This window comes from Eretmochelys imbricata, chromosome 1 (genome assembly GCF_965152235.1).
Source record: "Eretmochelys imbricata isolate rEreImb1 chromosome 1, rEreImb1.hap1, whole genome shotgun sequence".
Lineage (NCBI taxonomy): Eukaryota > Metazoa > Chordata > Testudines > Cheloniidae > Eretmochelys > Eretmochelys imbricata.
Genome location: NC_135572.1, coordinates 294,550,457 through 294,564,820, shown reverse-complemented (window position 1 = coordinate 294,564,820; position 14,364 = coordinate 294,550,457). Strand labels below are relative to the sequence as shown.

The 14,364-nt window shown below is 45.6% G+C and overlaps 1 protein-coding gene across 3 annotated transcripts; it reads left to right on the top strand.

Moving 5' to 3' along the window:
* The first annotated feature begins 202 nt into the window (after positions 1-202).
* LOC144274318 (lysozyme C, tracheal isozyme-like) lies at positions 203-13,998 on the top strand. Of its 3 annotated transcripts, none has more exons than XM_077833071.1 (5): positions 203-312; positions 3,764-3,869; positions 4,323-4,426; positions 5,384-5,548; positions 13,462-13,998. In XM_077833071.1, the coding sequence occupies exons 2-5, from the start codon at positions 3,802-3,804 to the stop codon at positions 13,866-13,868; spliced, it is 744 nt and encodes a 247-aa protein (XP_077689197.1). In that variant the 5' UTR covers positions 203-312; positions 3,764-3,801; the 3' UTR covers positions 13,869-13,998. The 3 variants fall into 3 exon arrangements, with proteins under 3 accessions (XP_077689197.1, XP_077689207.1, XP_077689189.1); XM_077833081.1 differs by lacking the exon at positions 13,462-13,998 and adding an exon at positions 6,626-9,873; XM_077833063.1 differs by lacking the exons at positions 203-312; positions 3,764-3,869; positions 4,323-4,426; positions 5,384-5,548 and adding an exon at positions 9,967-12,872.
* The last annotated feature ends 366 nt before the right edge of the window (positions 13,999-14,364 follow it).

Sequence of the window (14,364 nt, the reverse complement as noted above, 5' to 3'; positions counted from 1 at the left end):
GGAGCCCTACTCCCCTCCATCACCACACAAAGAACATCCACTCTCTAATCTGACTCCCATCACAGGCAGGAGATACCCCCTTCCTGACCCCAAACAGCCACCGGAGACCCACTCCCACACCTCCCCCTCATGTCAGAGAAGAGCCACCCACTTTAAGAAACAAAGGGGACTCAATTCCCAACCAACCATCAACACAGAAGGGACAACTCCCAGGCTGCAGGACATCACCCCTACCTACCAGAATTGCTGCCATCAGAGGCCACAGGACAACCACCTGCCATCATTGCTACTTCTGTCAGGAAGAGCTGCCAGGTAGGGGAATCACCTCAAGGAGCCTTCTATGAGATGGCGGGTTGGGGAAAACGTAGTGAGTCAAGAGGTGATGGGCCAGGAAAAGGGTGGTGGTGGCGTTTTCTGTCGTTGAGGATTATTTGTTGGGGGAAAGGGTGTAGAAATGAAGTTTTATGTTTGGGGGCATGGGGAGGGTAAGGGGGAGTATTTTACTCTGGGAATGGCACACTTTTGAGGGAGCCCACTGTTAAAAATGGCAGCACAGCCCTGCTTCTGAAGACTTAAGAAGAGTTAGCAAGAATGGTTTAAACTCCAGTCAGATTCCAGTGGGGTGATTCCATTCTGGCTGTCTACGTTCAGCGAGAACTTGCAACGAACACAGAATTCTTCACTGTCGTGCTGCTGTACAGTGTTTAAAGGTTGCATTCAACAGTGGATGCAATGTTCTCTGATTACAGTTTTGTAACTAGTCTGGTGCTTTGGCTTTTTGGAGAAAAACACAATATAAATGACTATCACATACAAAGACTCAAAGGTCAGACTATAAATACCCCCCAAATCAACATTTAAAATGACAGGGTTGGGGTATTATCTTCACTAAATTGCCATGGTTGACATGTTTCATACTTCATGAAGTTAGGAATTTCTGAACAACATTGTTTAGGGCTCTCCTGGCTGGCCATACATTGTATGGAAAAGAACTCTCCAACTTCAGGCCAGATCATCAGCAGATGTAAATTGGTGTAGCACCATTGAAGTCACAGATTTGTTCCAGCTCAGCATCTGGCCCTTGGTCTTCAGTGTTTCAGCCAGCCTGGGAAAGGAATAGCACTGCATAGCAATGCTGTGCAGAACATGTGCTTAGCCCCCACTGCGAGGGACTTAAGGAAAGGGGATGCATCTTGAACCAGTAATCCCTTTGGTTGCACTGGTGTTGATGGCCTCTGGGGAGAGCCCCATAGCTATCAATGGGAGTTAAGCACTTAAATACCATACAGGATCTGGGCCTAGGGCTCCCAAGTCGTTAGAATAGTAGGTAGAAGAAAAAATGTGAAAGGAAAGATCTTGTTGGTCCAAAAATGGCTTGAAGGATCCTGTCCTCTCCCCATCCAGGAATAACCTGTGATTTATACTGAAGACAAAGAGTACTTGTGGCACCTTAGAGACTAAGGTGCCACAAGTACTCCTTGTCTTTTTGCGGATTCAGACTAACACGGCTACTTCTCTGAAACCTGTCATACTGAAGACAGTATTGGATCTGATATTACACTGGCACAAATGGGACTACAGACCTATATTTTTACACCCAGCTTGACAAACTTCACAGTGCTCTGTTAAAATCAAACTGTTGACAGATGAATGAGGAAATGAAACAATGTATGTTTTTCTTTCTTACTGTAAAAGGAGTTAGAAATACTGATTTAGGATTTCCAAATAGGGCTTTCTTCATAGTGTTGTTCTCTTCCCTGCCCATATTTGCACAATTCTCCTGATTAAGATGAAAAACAATACAGTAGTGTTCTGGGGTGGGTTTTGTTTTCCTATCATGTATAAATTTAGTAAGGTACAAATCTAGGCCTGGAGGCTAAGAATGGAGCATTTTAGCTGTGTTTGTTATGTGGAAACTGTAGCACATATAATCCATCTATGGCATTTAAATGGCTCTCATCATCGAAGTATGTGAGCACTGCATGCCACCCCCACAAGGTAGGGAAGGAAAGCACACAGAGACCAAACGACAGAGGAAATCTGTGGCAGAATGGGGAATTGAACCCCGTCTCCCCAAGCCAATGCCCCAACCACTGGGCCATCCTTGCTTTCATAATAATAAAGAACAAACCCTAAGTGAAGGAGTCTCTAGTCCATTTGAATATAGTTTTTAGCTTTAGATGTTGGGATGTTACAACATCTGATCAGAGTTCAGAATCCCCTCATTTGAAAGGATTATTCTAGGGAAAAATATGTTCAGGTGAAGTTAATGCTGACGGTACATTTCAGCAACTCCAGTGCAATAAATCCCTACAAGCACCTTATCACTAGCCAAAAGAAATAGATAAACTCGTGAAATTCAGGGAAATTCATACACTGGGAAGTGTGGAAAATCATAGTTGAGGTGCCCAAACTAGATTCAACTCTGGCTAGCACACGATGTACTCAGTCACCTAAATGTGATCTCCAAATTTTTTTTACTTCAGAGTGACAAATATATATACACCCTCCCCCGAATAATATTTGTTTCTGAACTTCTGCGTTTAAGATGTCCAATTCATTTCAGGTTTTTTTTAATAAAGTCTTCCCTCTCGGGCCTATTTTATCAGTTTCGAAGCTGACATTCCTGGGGTGGGGCACACTAGCTGGAGTGTCCCAAATCAGGCTTGTGATGGAAATAGAGTGACAACATTAACTATAGCATGGCTACTGGCGTTCTACAGTGTTACAGAAACAGAAATCTCAGGGGCTGAGTCTGTAGTATGTATACAGACAAAATTCCCATTCATGCATGTTTTTTTTAAATTTACAGATCAGAGTCTCCAAAGTACTAGAGGGATTTTAGATGTGCTGTGCAGGCCCTGTTGGTATCAGTGTAAAGAGTGTTAGCGCCCTAATTTAGCACACATCCCTGTAATAAAGGTGGTCTCCCACCACTGGAAAAAATTATATATTATAAACTGTTCCTTTAGGGTATAGAAAGCCAGTCATTAGTGAGACTTATTATTGTAAGTCACAAAATAGCTCTTGATCAGAATAGTAATACCTAACAATTATACAGAGCATGTCATCTGTAGTTCACAAAAGAGGTAAGTATAAATATGCCCTTTCTGTGTATGGGGAAACTGAGGCGGGGTGAAGTAACTTGCCTGCAGCCCAGTGGCAGAGTTTGAATTAGACTGTAGATCTCCTGGATCTCAGCCCAGTCCTCTGTCCACTAGACCACACTGCAGATCGAAATATATAGCAGAATTTGCAAATGCCACAGTAAATGATGAGATAATCTTTTAACCCAGCTATCAAAGTATTTGTAGTTTGTCATGCAAAGCTGCTGAAACAAAACATTTTGAAGGTAACAGGATTTTTAGAAACATGCAGATTATATTGGCTCTTGCCTGTTCGTTCTTCCATGAACTCCATACGCTAATCCTGAATTACAAAAGCCAGTCAGAGTTAACCAACAGGAACTGGTCTCTGATCATTAACTCTTTATAAGCCATTGTAACAGCCATCAAATGGTAACCACGTTTGGCCTGTAGGTCCTGAGTCAGAATTGTAGCAGGGATCTAGCAATAAAACACCAGGTGAGTGAGCTAGCCCGTTCCCCATAGCTAAGCGATTTTAACTTCTGGGCAGTGAGCCCAAGAGTATTGAAAAACGTCCAGGCTGCTCATGGCCTGTTTCCACATCGCTCAGGAAATGGAGAGTTCAAGTGTGGCGGAGAGGAGATTACAGTCTCACCAGCATCTCTCTTTCCTTTTAGTCTCAGTGGCAGGAGCCTGGGTTTGCTACGCTGCCAGCATGAAGGTTTTACTAATCCTGGGGCTTTTCCTCCTGCCCCTGGCTGCTCATGGGAAGATCTGCAAAAGGTGCGAGCTGGCAAGAGCAATGAAAAGGCTTGGGCTGGATGGGTACCAGGGCTACAGCCTGGGACACAGTCAGTCTGCTGCCTTGGAGGAGATGTCCATGTGGTTCAGAGGGTGGGCAGGTGATTTACCCATTGAATTGATCCTAGACATTAGAGATGGAAAACCCTCCTAGGTTATCTAGTCTGTCCTTCTCAGCACAGGCTGGTTCCCTGCAGTGTATCGCCTACAGCTGTGCTCAGTCTTGTTTAAAATGTCCCAAGCAATGGGAATACCACTTCCTCCCTGAAACCCTCCCACAGTTTAACAGATTGCACTGTCAGGAACCTTTTCTGCCACCAGTCTGAGAGACCCTTCCCCCCATTCCGTTGCATTATTCCTAGTTATAGCCTTTGTACAATCCCACGTTTGATGTCTGCACCCTTCTCACGCTCTGCTCTTTGATCCTCACTGCAGCAGAGCAGGGAAACAGGACTTGGGATGCAGACCACAGCACAAGGCCAGGGTGGGAGGATCACCAGCAGCATCTCAAAACCCCAATTCAAACGGGAGAGAGAAGGGTGAGGGCCTTTCTTAATTTCGCATCATCCTTGCTAATCAATGATTATTCAACCAGTTTGTTTTTAAGGTTTGTTTACCTGTGTTCTGAGCCACGATCCAGAGAGTTAAACACACATGATGTTTATGCATCCCTGAATATCTCAAATCAAAGAATCCTTCTTTCTAACCTGACTAATTCAGATCCACTTACTGTAAATGAGGAAAGAATAAGGGTGCTTTGGTTAAAGTTTACCATCATTGCTAATATTTATGCAGTACCACCCATGGAAACAAAGGTGAGGGCACTAGTGTAGATAAAACTTCAGCAGGTGCTGTGGTTTAGACCTATTTTCAGCAGGACTGGCCAACACAGTATTAATATGCTAATGGCCACTTGGAGCCCTCTCTGCAGTTGGTCTTTCACCATTGATCCTCCCCCTGTTGGAAACAGCAGGAAAGAAATGTTCCAACTCACTTAACTGCATTTTATGAGCGTTAAGGCAAAAGGCAACTTTTATTCATTACATGCAGAGCCATTCCCTGCCAGAGAAAAGTTGACATTTCCCCATGTCTTTCCTTAGTACTATTTGTTGGTTTTGATTTGCATGTTAATAATATTTTCTTTAGAAAGATGTTTCTATCTCTATAGCATTTTACCCCAAATCACTGGTGTTTCCTTCAAAAATATAGGCCCCATGCAGTGTTCAGATGACAATCAAAAGTTTTATATGTAGAATGGTTTTTCTTACTCATCAAATTTAATAAGGATGTGAATCTCATCAGTATAAAAGGAATAACAACTGGCTGTGTGTACTTTGTATAAAATAATCATTTGCATCATCTACAAACCAGTGATATGGGGTGTTCAGATCCATATTTCTGTAAAATATCAAGCTATGAGGAGTTGTTATCGGCGGATAGACTACATCAATCTGTGTGTGGTTATTTATTTATTTTTTTTAACGGAACCTTCACAGGGCTGTGCGCAGCAAGATACGAGAGCAACCTTAACACACGTGCCACGCATTCTAACAAACCTTCCAGAAGCACGGACTATGGGATTTTTCAAATCAACAGCCGCTGGTGGTGTAATGATGGCAAGACTCCAAGAGCCAAGAACGGCTGTGGAATCCAGTGTCATGGTAGGTGCAAAGTAATGTGCTTGACACCGTCACATTGTTCACTCTGTGTGTGTGTGTGTGTGTGTTATCCCTTTCTCCCACCATGGGTCTGTCTCTCTTTTGTATTGGAAGCTCTTCAAAAAAAGGACCATCTGCTCATCTGTGCTTGCACAGTGCCTAACGCCACAGGCCCCATTCTTGGTTGGTCCTTAGATGCCACAGCAATGAAGTTGATTGATTAATAAATAATAATAATAAAAACTAATTTCTGTATCAGTTTTAAGATGACTGATTCAAAAAAATGAAGAGGAAAATGTTTTTTTTTTCTCCCACTGTTTTTACCACTATATTTCTTTTTTAGCCTTACTGGCAGCAGACATTACAGCATGTGTAAACTGTACAAAGAGAATTGTTTGCGCTTCCAATGGCATGAGTGCATGGTGTGTTTAAAACTATTACAAGAGCTAATAATAGTGACATACTTGTATGGGTCTATGTGTAAACTTAGGGGGAGACTACTTAGAGCAATGTACTTCTTGAACATGTGAGGTTCCCAGGTGTTCAAATCCCAGTTCAAACACCAAGGGAACAAATCCATAACTACCAAGAGCCTCAAGATTATGTCTCTGTGACGCAGCAGTGGGGAGAGAACGTACATCATCTTAGCCTCCTCCAGCTGGAGCTAAAAGGGAATGTGTGTTAGTTCTATTTAGCAGGATAGAGCTTATGCCACAAAACAGAGTAAATTTGATTCCATCCAGTAGAGAGCAGTGGTACAAATACACCAATCTTCTGCGGCAGGAATATCAGCTCCTAAGTGGGCCTTTGACAACCATGTGGCAACCTTTTAGGAAGTGTTGGCAGACTCAGGATTGAATAAGGCATGCATAGCTCCAGGACCCAGTGGGGCCATGCAAAGTAGTCAGGTGCTGTGCCAGGATTGGGCCAGTAGCAAATTACTTGTATATTAGCTTGGCTCGCTGCAGAAAAGTTAAAAGTACATAAATTTAAAGTGTTGTTTTTTCTGGAGGGCGAAGGGGCTCTGCACTAATGGATGAACTTGCCATAATCAGTTAACATGATTTTTAACTCACACAGGGTGGTGTGGAAAAAATACTGCAGAGGACGAGATGTCTCCTGGTGGATCAAGGGCTGCAAGCTGTAAAATGTTGGGATTTATACCAGCTTGGTTCCCTTGCAAATAAGCAGCTTTTCACATAGAGCAAAACGTTCCCTCTGCTTGCTTCCCTTTTACAATTAATCATGTTCAAAAGAAAACAAACTCAGGAGAAAGGTTTGCAGGGGAACTGACTAGTGAAATGCAAATATTTTACTCCTTGCTGGTAAGACTGTGGATCTTTCTGTGTAACGAGCTATGGTAACTTATTTTGTGTTATACAAAGTTCAAAAGATGTATGATTATATATATTATATAGACACATCAAGGTAAGTCAGATCTGTTTTTCCTCTGAGATCCTGCTACTATTTTATTGTGCTAATTAGTAGTATTATGTCATCTTGCTGGAGAGCTCACATTCATTACACTCAATACAATTACTTACTTTGCACATAGTTGTTGTGATTATTGGTTAATACACAAGAGAAACTGAATATGAGATTGGGCCCTTGAAGAACTGGCCCTGGCACGATGAAAGAAAGAATGTGAGAGAATCATGTTGTTAGGGAGACCTACATGGTTTATCTCTTGAGTATCATAGTTTGTAAAAATATGGTGGGGAATTGTAATGTGTTATATATAATTAAATTCCAAAAACACACACATGGATTTTAAAAAAATCTGTTAAGGTTGTTAAGCAAATACACTCGTGTCACTCATCATATGGTTTACATAACCCAAGCACTTAATAGCAAAGCAGTGAATAGTTAAGAACACTGGACCTCTTACGCTGGCCACATCACAAACACACACGCTGGTCCCAGTTTAACAAGGTATGGAAGCACATGAGTCCTCCACTCATGAGGGACACCCAGCACTCCTGCAAACCCCAGCGAGCAGATGCTCCCTCAGAAACTGTTACCAGCTGGCAGAGTTAGCTCTCCACTGGAGTTGGGGCACAACAGACAAGAGAAATCAGGGAGCTGTAATCTCTGTCTGATGGCTCCCTCCTCTTCTCTGCTGTGACAAGTGCAGTTCTGATGCACCAGAAAATCTGGCCCGGAATACCTTCCCTGCCTTCGCCTTTTTTTTTAAAAAAAAAAGTGTTCTTAAATGGCACAGTCAAATTCATCAACATCTCTCTGAATTCTTTAGTTCTATTCCACACACTTTTGAAGTCGTTCTGAAATTGTATAAATAGGCTGAATAGGCTGTTACTACAAGACCTTTCAGTTTGAAAAGGATATTTCAGCTTGACGGGGAATCTCTGGGCCTTTACCCTACAAGCTTTACTATGGAGGGGAACTTAAAATGTTACTTCAAAACTTCCTATGCTGCTGCTGATGCCAAAATGCCATATTATTATCGCTGCTCAGCCCCATCTAATCGGTGCAGATTTTCCCCATAACATTTGCAGTATTGATCATTTTTATTACAATTTTACACAAGGATTATCATTAGAATAATCATATATTAATGTATCCATATCTCTAGCTGGTACATGCAAATATGCAAAGACAAAATTTTTATGCCAATAGATGTCACTAAGACACTTTTTAAAAGCCTGGTTTGATGACACGATACAAGTTTGTGTTAATATCTATTGGTAAAATGCACTTTCTGCTCCAAGAATATCCTATGCTGATAAACTAAAACATTTCTGGGTTTTCTGAACTGGTAAATTATTATTCTGAACTGGGTTTTCTGAACTGGTAAATTATTTCATAGAAAATCTTTTGTTTGTTTCATTTTGTTCTGCTCTAAACTGAAAGGGCAACCACAGATCATAATAAATCACAGGGAAGGATGTGTTGAAAATACTAGATCCTGATCTTGCTCCATAATTAGAGAAATGCCTAAGAAAAACAAAAACAAACAAACAAACAACCACCACCACCCCCTTTCTAGCTTTCATGGCAGTAAAAATGCCTTAAAAGTATGCACAGTGGGAATCAGTTCAGTGGTGCCTTCCAGAATCTGCACACAACCAGAAACAATAGCTCTGAGAGGTGTGAACGTCTCCATTGTTCTCAATGGGATGTTAATTCTGAAGCCTTAAGATGACATTTAAAGTATTAACATTGTATACAGACATCTTGTGGGCCAGGATCTTAAGTAATTCACACAGCTCTTTTATCAGCTTGAATGAGAAATTGGACCCCCTGTCCAACAGAATTTCTTTTGGGATCCCAACCCTGGCAAAGACCTTCATGAGCTCACCTGCTATGGTGGGCACTTTCATCATACCCAGTGGGATGGCCTCAGGATACCAGGTGATGTAGTCTACAATCACCAGTATGTACTAGAACCTGGATGAACTTTTCTCCAGGGGTCCCACCAGATCCATCCCTATCCGTTCAAACAGTACTCCCACTGCAGGGATCAGGATGTGGGCCTTCAGCACCACTTTGAGTCCTGTGAGTTGACACTCAGGGAATGAGGCACAAAACTCACACATTTCTTGGTGGATGCATGACCCAAAAAAATATGAGGGCCATCCATTGTAGTGTTCTCGTGCCCCAGGTGTCCAGTGCAGCACTGAGTGGGTCAGGCACAGTATCTCCCGTAGAAATCTCTTAGGCATAAATAGCTGACGCAGTGTTTCCTGCGTTTGCGGGGGTGGGAGGGGGGTGTCTCTTACTATCCAGTACAGCTGCTTGTTCTGGACTTCAAAGTGAGGCCCTTGTGGTGTCCATGGGCCTCCTTTCCTTTCTCCTTCGGGGTGACTATTTGTTCCCAAGCATGGCTCAGGGTCTGGTCTTCCCATTGCTCCCACACAAAGTCCCCATCTTCCATCAATCAGTTATTGCCCGTCTTGTTCAAAGCCTCCGTAGTCGCAGGTTGGATCACCGGCACCTCTGCCAGGTTTGAGGGGCCCTCATCTGGTTCCTCTGTCTCATCTTGATCCATAAGCCTCCTCACTTTTGGGCGTGGGTTGGTCTCCACATGGTGTTTGCTGCTCCATCACTTCAGGATCTCCCCAAATCACCTCCAGTCCCATCCCAGGGCTACCAGGGTTCTCAGGACAAATTTTTTGGTGGCCTTAGAGTGCGGTCTAATACTTGATTAGCTTTAGGAAAACCAACTAAATATGGACATATACACATCCAAATCATTGTAATTTATTTATTGCTAGCTAGTAAGTCTGTTGTGAAAAGTGATATTAACAAACATACAGGTATCACTTTTCACAGCAGACTTACTCAGCCCTAGCAAGCCTGGGGACAAATTGAGCCCGTGGGGAACTGGGGGAGGCAGTGGGGGTTCGGGGTGATGGGGTGAGTGGGTAGGGGGCTGGGGGAGGCAGCAGGGAGTTGGAACCCGAAGCCCTGTGGCCAGATCCCAACAGCTGGGGGATGGGGCCCGGGATGGAGTCCGAAGCCGGGTGGCTGGAGCCTAGGGTCGACTGTTGCACAGCTGGAGCCCAGGGCTGGAGCCTGAAGTCTTGTGGTAAGAGCCTGCTGCCCCACCACCCCTGGGCTGAAGCCCAAAGCCTGAGCCCCATCACCCCTGGGAAGGTGGGGAACTCACTGTCTGCTAGCTCCTCCAGCACTGTGCCCCAGATGTCTCCAGAGCGGGCCTAACCCCTGCGAGCAGCCCCAGTAACCAACACCAAGGTAATGCATCCAGAAGCAACAGGGAGGGGCCACTACTTTGCCACTTCCCTCCCCCCCGCCCCACCTCCACAGCCCAGGAGGCTGTGGCAGCAAGAAAACCCCTGGTTTCTGCATGCCGCACAGTGGCCGCATTTGAGAAACACTGGGCCAAGGTGTCCACTAGGCCGACTGGGCATGTCGCCATATAGCCCTTCACTTCGAGGCATACCTTGGTTGCCAGGTAGGGTCACACATCCCTGTGGATACACTGGAGGTAGATGGGTATCCCTGCCTTGTCGGGGGATTCTATGAGACTGGTCCAGATAATAGCCTGACTGAACCTGGAGTCCACCAGGCCCATTGCCTGGGTACCATTGAGCCTCACTGGGAGCAGAAGATTGCCCAGACCTCTCTTCCAAGCTTGGGGGCTTGCAGTCCATAGCTACAATCCATAAAAAGGCACTCTCACCTGAAATGCCCTTCTTGTCCACATTCAAAGCATGGGCCTTTCGGGGTCCCTGCTGGCGGGTTCTTTTCTGTAGTCATGGGACCTCCAGTTGGCGCATACCCCTCTCCCTGCAGCTCTTGGACTCTCCTTCATGATGCGTCAGGGCTCAGGTTCCTCCCTCTGGCCAGGGGTATTTCCTTCGGAGTCGGCCTGACTAGTGGTCCCGTCTTCTTTCCTAGCCCAGCTGCCTCCAGGATTTGGGGGCTTACTCCCAGGGTTTCTGGATCTCAGCACTCGAGTTGTCAGGTCTTCCATGTAAGTGCTGGGCCAGGTAATCTTCCATGAGTGTCACCGCGTCCAACAGTGTCAATAGCTGATGGCATTTCACCCACTCTCTTCCCCTGGTCGGGAGAATCTGGGTGAATTGTTCTATCATTATCATCTCTGCCACTTGAACCTCCATCTCTTTCTCTGGGTTCAGCCAGCACCAGCAATGGTCGCGTAGATGCTGGGTCACCACTCATGGCCAGGGTCTGGGAGGGTACTCCTCCTTCGAAACCTCTGTCTGTATGTCTTGGAGTTGATTCCCAGTTGGTTGACTATGACCTCCTTCACTCTGGCATAGGCTAGCATGTCCATGGGGTCCAGGCTTCGGTATGCTGCTTGCATGGAGCCAGTCAAGTATAGGGCCATCCAGGTAGCCCAGTGCTCTGTTGATCAGCATGCCACGTTGGCTACCCACTCAAAGGTAACCAGGAAGGCCTAAGGGTCATTCCCAGGGCCCACCTTCATAAGCCTTATGGATAGTCCTGCAGGGAAGTTGTCTCTGCCTGGCCCAAGCGCTGTGGTATTAGATGCCCTATGGGCTTTATTAGTGCTGCCAGCTGTAGGACCAGATGCTTCTGTTGTGCTTGGTGCTGGTCTGCCAGTTCTCATATCTGCAACTGCTGCTGTTCTTGCTTCTGCTGGACTGCAATCTGCTGCAGCATCTGCTCCTGTTGCAGCTGATGTGGGACAACCCACTGTTGCTTGCTCTCCAACACCCACTTTAACAGTTTTTATGTATCCATGATTCCTTGTCTTTATAATATTCTTAGTTCACTGTTGGTCCTTTTAACAGAATGTTGGATCATATTAAAGAAGTTCTGAATTAAAATCACAAACGAGTTTGATTCCCCATAGTTTAAATTCTAGGGTATTACTAATTAAGACGTCTCTTGGTTTTTGGTACTGTTTCTTTCCCTCTATGCCCTGGTCTACACTAGGACTTTAGGTCGAATTTAGCAGTGTTAAATCGATGTAAACCTGCACCCGTCCACACGATGAAGCCCTTTATTTCGACTTAAAGGGAACTTAAAATCGATTTCTGTACTCCACCCCTGACAAGTGGATTAGCGCTTAAATTGGCCTTGCCGGCTCAAATTTGGGGTACTGTGGACACAATTCGACGGTATTGGCCTCCGGGAGCTATCCCAGAGTGCTCCATTGTGACCGCTGTGGACAGCACTCTCAACTCAGATGCACTGGCCAGGTAGACAGGAAAAGAACCGCGAACTTTTGAATCTCATTTCCTGTTTGGCCAGCGTGGCAAGCTGCAGATGACCATGCAGAGCTCATCAGCAGAGGTGACCATGATGGAGTCCCAGAATCGCAAAAGAGCTCCAGCATGGATCGAACGGGAGGTATGGGATCTGATCGCTGTTTGGGGAGAGGAATCCGTGCTATCAGAACTCCGTTCCAGTTTTCAAAATGCCAAAACCTTTGTCAAAATCTCCCAGGGCATGAAGGACAGAGGGCATAACAGGGACCCAAAGCAGTGCCACGTGAAACTTAAGGAGCTGAGGCAAGCCTACCAGAAAACCAGAGAGGCGAACGGCCGCTCCGGGTCAGAGCCCCAAACATGCCGCTTCTATGATGAGCTGCATGCCATTTTAGGGGGTTCAGCCACCACTACCCCAGCCGTGTTGTTTGACTCCTTCAATGGAGATAGAGGCAACACGGAAGCAGGTCTTGGGGATGAAGAAGATGATGATGATGAGGTTGTAGATAGCTCACAGCAAGCAAGCGGAGAAACCGGTTTTCCTGACAGCCAGGAACTGTTTCTCACCCTGGACCTGGAGCCAGGACCCCCTGAACCCACCCAAGGCTGCTTCCTGGACCCAGCAGGCAGAGAAGGGACCTCCGGTGAGTGTACCTTTTAAAATACTATACATGGTTTAAAAGCAAGCATGTGAAAGGATTAATTTGCCCTGGCATTCGCGGCTCTCCTGGATGTACTCCCAAAGCCTTTGCAAAAGGTTTCTGGGGAGGGCAGCCTTATTGCGTCCTCCATGGTAGGACACTTTACCACACCAGGCCAGTAGCACGTACTCGGGAATCATTCTACAACAAAGCATTGCAGTGTATGTTTATTGGCGCTCAAACAGCATCCGTTTTTTTATCTCTCTGTGTTATCCTCAGGAGAGTGAGAGATCATTCATGGTCACCTGGTTGAAATAGAGTGCTTTTCTTCAGGGGACACTCAGAGGAGCCCATTCCTGCTGGGCTGTTTGCCTGTAGCTAAACAGAAATGTTCCCCGCTGTTAGCCACGGGGAGGGGGGAAGGTAGAAGGGGTAGCCACGCGGTGGGGGGAGGCAAAATGTGACCTTGTAATGAAAGCACATGTGCTATGTATGTAATGTTAACAGCAAGGTTTACCCTGAAAGAGTGTAGCCACTGTTTTATAAAATGTGTCTTTTTAAATACCGCTGTCCCTTTTTTTTTCTCCACCAGCTGCATGTGTTTCAATGATCACAGGATCTTCTCTTTCCCAGAGGCTAGTGAAGCTTAGAAAGAAAAAAAAACACACTCGAGATGAAATGTTCTCCAAGCTCATGCTGTCCTCCTGCACTGACAGAGCACAGACGAATGCGTGGAGGCAAATAATGTCAGAGTGCAGGAAAGCACAAAATGACCGGAAGGAGAGGTGGCGGGCTGAAGAGAGTAAGTGGCAGGCTGAAGAGAGTAAGTGGCGGGCTGAAGACAGGGCTGAAGCTCAAATGTGGCGGCAGCGTGATGAGAGGAGGCAGGATTCAATGCTGAGGCTGCTGGAGGACCAAACCAGTATGCTCCAGTGTATGGCTGAGCTGCAGCAAAGGCAGCTGGAGCACAGACTGCCACTACAGCCCCTGTGTAACTAACCACCCTCCTCCCCAAGTTCCATAGCCTCCACACCCAGACACCCAAGAACGCGGTGGGGGGGCCACCGGCCAACCAGCCACTCTGCCACAGAGGATTGCCCCAAAAAAAGAAGGCTGGCATTCAATAAATTTTAAAGTTGTAAACTTTTAAAGTGCTATGTGGCATTTTCCTTCCCTCCTCCACCACCCCTCCTGGGCTACCTTGGTAGTCATCCCCCTATTTGTGTGATGAATGAATAAAGAATGCATGAATGTGAAGCAACAATGACTTTATTGCCTCTGCAAGCGGTGATCAAAGGGAGGAGGGGAGGGTGGTTAGTTTACAGGGAAGTAGAGTGAACCAAGGGGTGGGGGTTTCATCAAGGAGAAACAAACAGAATTTTCACACCGTAGCCTGGCCAGTCATGAAACTGGTTTTCAAAGCTTCTCTGATGCGTACCGCACCCTCCTGTGCTCTTCTAACCGCCCTGGTGTCTGGCTGCACGTAACCAGCAGC

What these genes read in the sequence shown, in the direction of transcription:
- LOC144274318 (XM_077833063.1), top strand. Translation starts at nt 12,287, where the DNA reads ATGACCATGCAGAGCTCATCAGCAGAGGTGACCATGATGGAGTCCCAG. An exon ending in AGGCAGAGAAGGGACCTCCG is followed by an intron (nt 12,873 to 13,461) that starts GTGAGTGTACCT and finishes TTTCTCCACCAG; the next exon opens with CTGCATGTGTTTCAATGATC.